The following is a 4,078-nucleotide window of genomic DNA, read 5'->3' as shown; positions in this document are numbered from 1 at the left end:
ATACTTCATGCCACAAATTACTATAATTTGAAAAATACTCCATACAAACATTTATCTATATCAGCAATAAATTTACACACAATGCAATATTCATTGCCCATATAGGAAATTTGGCATATTATTGATCTAAAAAGGGGGCTTATATTTTAAAACAGAGGTAGTATAATGTTCATTTTCCTTTCATGAAATTCGTCCATGTACGGCTCAGTACTCGTCCCATAATTTATTTTTCCTGGTTGCTTGCTGAGAAGAAAGAGTCCCTAGCAAGAAAAGTTGCCATCTGAAATTTCTGATAACACGTCCGCATCATGTGCCAGTGCAGGTGCTACATCTAGAACAAAAAAACCTAGACCAGCAGGCACTTTCAACTTTGGTAACGACTAAGCTAAATCTACATGAAGCTTCCCATGAACATGAGAATAGACCCGAATGTAGACCCTTGTTTTTTCTAATTTTGATGTCGTCCATGCTGGCTTTACTACATCGACGACACGCCTAATCTCCAACTCAACGAGTACTAGGAAGCACCGGCAGATGGTTCAGATGTCTCTAACAGCGAGTTAGCGTGTTAACGAATGTCAACAGCAGTTAGCACTATAGATTCTTTGGCAATGAATTAGCACCGGTAACATGCTTCGAAGCCATGGAAACTTCTCTTTTTTTTATGTGAGGGAAAGCCATGGAAACTTCTCTGCTGAATGGGGACACAACTACGTATTTTTCTTGAGGAACAGACGCCGTGCGAATTGCAAATGCTAATCACTTGATAGTATGGAAGAACAACTGGACACCAGGCTCAGTTTTGTTTCTGTTTCTCAATTCTTCAGCTATGTGCCTCCATTTATTTGTACACGAAAAAAAACCCGTATCTATTCTGCTTCACACATGTGAAAGAAGATCTCTGCACATGCAAATCTAATGCCGCCTGCATTGTATAAACAACAAAAGAATTTGTATGTATTTAAAAAGAATTTGTCTGTACAGTATTCATCCCTTGTCCCAAAAAAAAGAAGGAAAAACGGAGTATTCACACACTCATGTTACAATGGTTGACCCAGCCTCTGCGCCGCCCAGTGACCGTAGGCCTCGCGCAGCCGGCGCCGGAAGCGCGCCATGTCCAGCCGCACATTCTGCCCGTCCAGGTAGACCTTCTTGGTGACCTGCCAGCCCTTGGCGTTCACGGCGGCCGGGTCAGTGAGCACCGGGTCGTCCCTGGCGTACTGCCGGTACAGCGAGCTCTCGGACGGGAGGATCTTGTAGGGGATGTAGCGCAGGCCGAGCCGGCGCGCGGGCTCGCCGTAGTAGTTCTCGGCGGCCCAGTCGGTGCCGAGCGGCACCACCTGGATGAAGACGGAGCCGGGGCGCATGAAGAGGAAGTGGGTCATGGCGGCGCCGTGCACGCCGACCATCACGTCGGAGCCGTTGAGGACGCGGTACATCTGCGCGAGCTCCGTGTCCGGGCGCGGCCGCAGCAGGTCCACGCGGAACCCGGCCCTCCTCGCCGCGCGGGCCAGCTCGGCCTCGTTCTCGATCGCGCGGGACCCGTTCCGCGACACGATCACCAGCCGCGGCTTGTCGTCGCTCCCGACCGCGGGGGCCGCGGCCGCCTTGGTGTTTTCCTTTTCCTCCTGGATGATGGCGTTGACGCGGCCGCGGTGCGCGTCGTCGAGCATCCGCCGGAAGTCCTGGATGCTCTCGCTCCCCGGCATCCGCGACGCGTCGACGGCGAGCTCGTCGTGGATGCGCAGGCCGACGACGGCCTCCGGGAAGCAGTGGGTCCGGTTGTCGTTGGCGAAGTCGATGGGCGCGTGGTCGGAGAGCTGGTCCAGGACGTGACCGTACTTGGTGATCCACCAGTCGTGGTACTCGAGCATGACGAAGGCCACCTTCCTGTTGTACCGCCGCGCGGTGATGTAGAGCGGGATGATGCCGTCGTTGAACTCGTGGTAGACGTTGCCGGTGTAGCCGCCGGTGGAGAAGACGACGGCGGGGACGTCGTGCCGGACGTCGCAGCGCGAGGCTTCGGGCACGGTGCGGAGGCGGAGCTCGTCGATGGTGCTCATCACGCTGGACTCCCACTTGCGGGTGTAGGGGCGGATGCGCTCGTCGGCGGAGGTGGAGGTAGAGTTGGCGGGGAGTAGGAGGAAGAGCGAGTTGGTGGCGCCCTGGGTGCGGACGTCCCCGCGCATGACGCAGACGTCGGTGCGCAGCGCGGTGCGGTCGCAGCAGATGGTGCCGTTGGCCACCGCCGAGCATGGCGCTGGCGCTGCCGCCGGCGGCGTCGTCTCTTGGTCGCACCGCGTGGACCTGCCAAGCTGCAGGAGGTCGTCCATCGCGGCGGAGAAGGGGCTGCTGGGGAGGAGCAGCACGAGGAGGAGGCAGGAGACGAAGGCGAAGCCGGCGAGCATGAGCAGGAGCGCGTCGTGGCCGTGCTTCCGGTGGTGGCACGCGCAGTCCGCCAGCCGGCACCGGAGCTCCTCGACCTTGTTGCCTCCAGCTGCCTCCTGATCCTGCTGCTGGGTGTGGTGCAGCAGAAGGCTCGCCCGTTGGTGGTGCACCATGTTAGTCTGCCAGTAGCTCCTCCGATGAGAATTCAGGTGCAGGATGGAGCAAGCAAGGCGAGGGCGGGAAGAAGGTTTCTCTTCGCTTCGGAATGTGTATGTAGGCGTGTTGTGATTGGTGGTGGCGCTGAACAGTTTGGGTGGCGTCTCGTCTTTTAAGCGTGGATGGGGTCTGCTAGCAAAACCGCGTTCCGGCGAGGAGCTAGCTAGGCTGGTGGTGGCTTCCGGAGGAAGAGAAATGGCTGCGCCGCTGACGGCTGACCGCCTGGAAATTGACTGGCAACGCGATCTCATCTGGGATGGCTGGTGGTGGGTGGCGGCACCGAACGAAGCTGCGCGGCGCGGTTGGCGGCTGCAGCCGCGGGTTGGAGTATTCTTTTGATTCTTTTCGGTCGCATTCAATTCAAGGGGTTTGCATGGGAAACGGTCGGTCGCGGTATTAGCTGTTCACAGGTAATGCCCTGAGGAGCCCGCGGTTGCTGGTGGCTGGGCGCGTCACGTACTCACGGTATTGGCCTCTGTTCCACGCTACCTACGCACCACCACGCGTGATTCCGTTTCGGGACTGATGGAGCAAGAGAACCAGCTCAGACAGTGACAAACGGTACACGTGTACATCGATCCATCACTTACTCCTTCCTTCCGTTGTTTTGGTTATTTTTTTATTTGAAAAAAGGTGCTTCTCGCCGGTGAATTCTTTATTCTTTTCAAGTGGAATTCGAAGTAGTACCGTTGCAAATACTCCCTCCGGTTGACGCGAGCGACATGAGACAGGAGGAACAACAAACAGTGGTTAGATGGAAGTCAACTAAGAGCAATTTTAAGAGCAAGTATAATAAGTCCTAGTCAGCTGGCTATAAGGGTTAAAATTATATATTCATGCTTAGTTGGAGGAGAGAGATGAGGAGAGAGAAGAGGAGTGGGCTCTCATGCAAGAGCCAGCTCTAACACGTGCTTCTAGGCACTTTGTGAGAGTGAAATGTGGGCCATCCATTGATAAAGTAGTACATGATTATAACTCACTATTATACATGTTGGCTCTATGTTAGCTACAAATGATATGACACATGGCTTATAGCCAGCAGCTGGCTATACTATTAAACTTGCTCTAATAGTGTAGCCAGGTGCTGGCTACTCCCTCCGACCCAAGGCGTAATGCGCATAATTTTTTTGCAATTTACCTCAAGGCTTAAGGCGCAGGGTGGGTTCTGATGCAATCTTTCCAAAATTACCCCTCCTCCCGTTTCTCTCTGCTCCTTCTTCCCCGCAATAGCATAGCCGCATAGGGCCGCATCCTCGACGACGGCGCACGGGCGCATCCTCCTTATCTCCCGTCGAAGGAAACCGCCTATCTGGTGGCTCTTGGGGCTGCTCTGGGGCTTGGGAGCGAGGGGGCCGGTCCGGGATGTGGCGGCGGTTCCAGGGCGGGCGTCCGTTCCACGGCGGGCTAGGCATGGTGAGATCATGGAGGCGGCGATTTCCCTGCCGGCGTCGGGCCTGGGAGATTTGGTGGCGCC

General features: G+C 55.4%; 1 protein-coding gene across 1 annotated transcript; it reads right to left on the bottom strand.

Moving 5' to 3' along the window:
• Window positions 1-746: 746 nt before the first annotated feature.
• On the bottom strand, window positions 747-2,755 carry LOC127306512 (xylan glycosyltransferase MUCI21). Its single transcript, XM_051337154.2, has one exon. It carries the CDS (start codon window positions 2,559-2,561, stop codon window positions 1,041-1,043), a length of 1,521 nt encoding a protein of 506 aa, XP_051193114.1. The 5' UTR covers window positions 2,562-2,755; the 3' UTR covers window positions 747-1,040.
• Between the last annotated feature and the right edge of the window lie 1,323 nt (window positions 2,756-4,078).

Source organism: Lolium perenne, chromosome 6 (genome assembly GCF_019359855.2).
Source record: "Lolium perenne isolate Kyuss_39 chromosome 6, Kyuss_2.0, whole genome shotgun sequence".
NCBI classification, from domain to species: Eukaryota; Viridiplantae; Streptophyta; class Magnoliopsida; order Poales; family Poaceae; genus Lolium; species Lolium perenne.
The sequence above is the reverse complement of the archived record's forward strand: the minus strand, read 5'-3'. Positions and strand labels throughout refer to the sequence as shown.

Bases quoted from the DNA above. Each gene is read 5' to 3' on its own strand.
- LOC127306512 (XM_051337154.2), bottom strand. From the start codon at position 2,561: ATGGTGCACCACCAACGGGCGAGCCTTCTGCTGCACCACACCCAGCAG.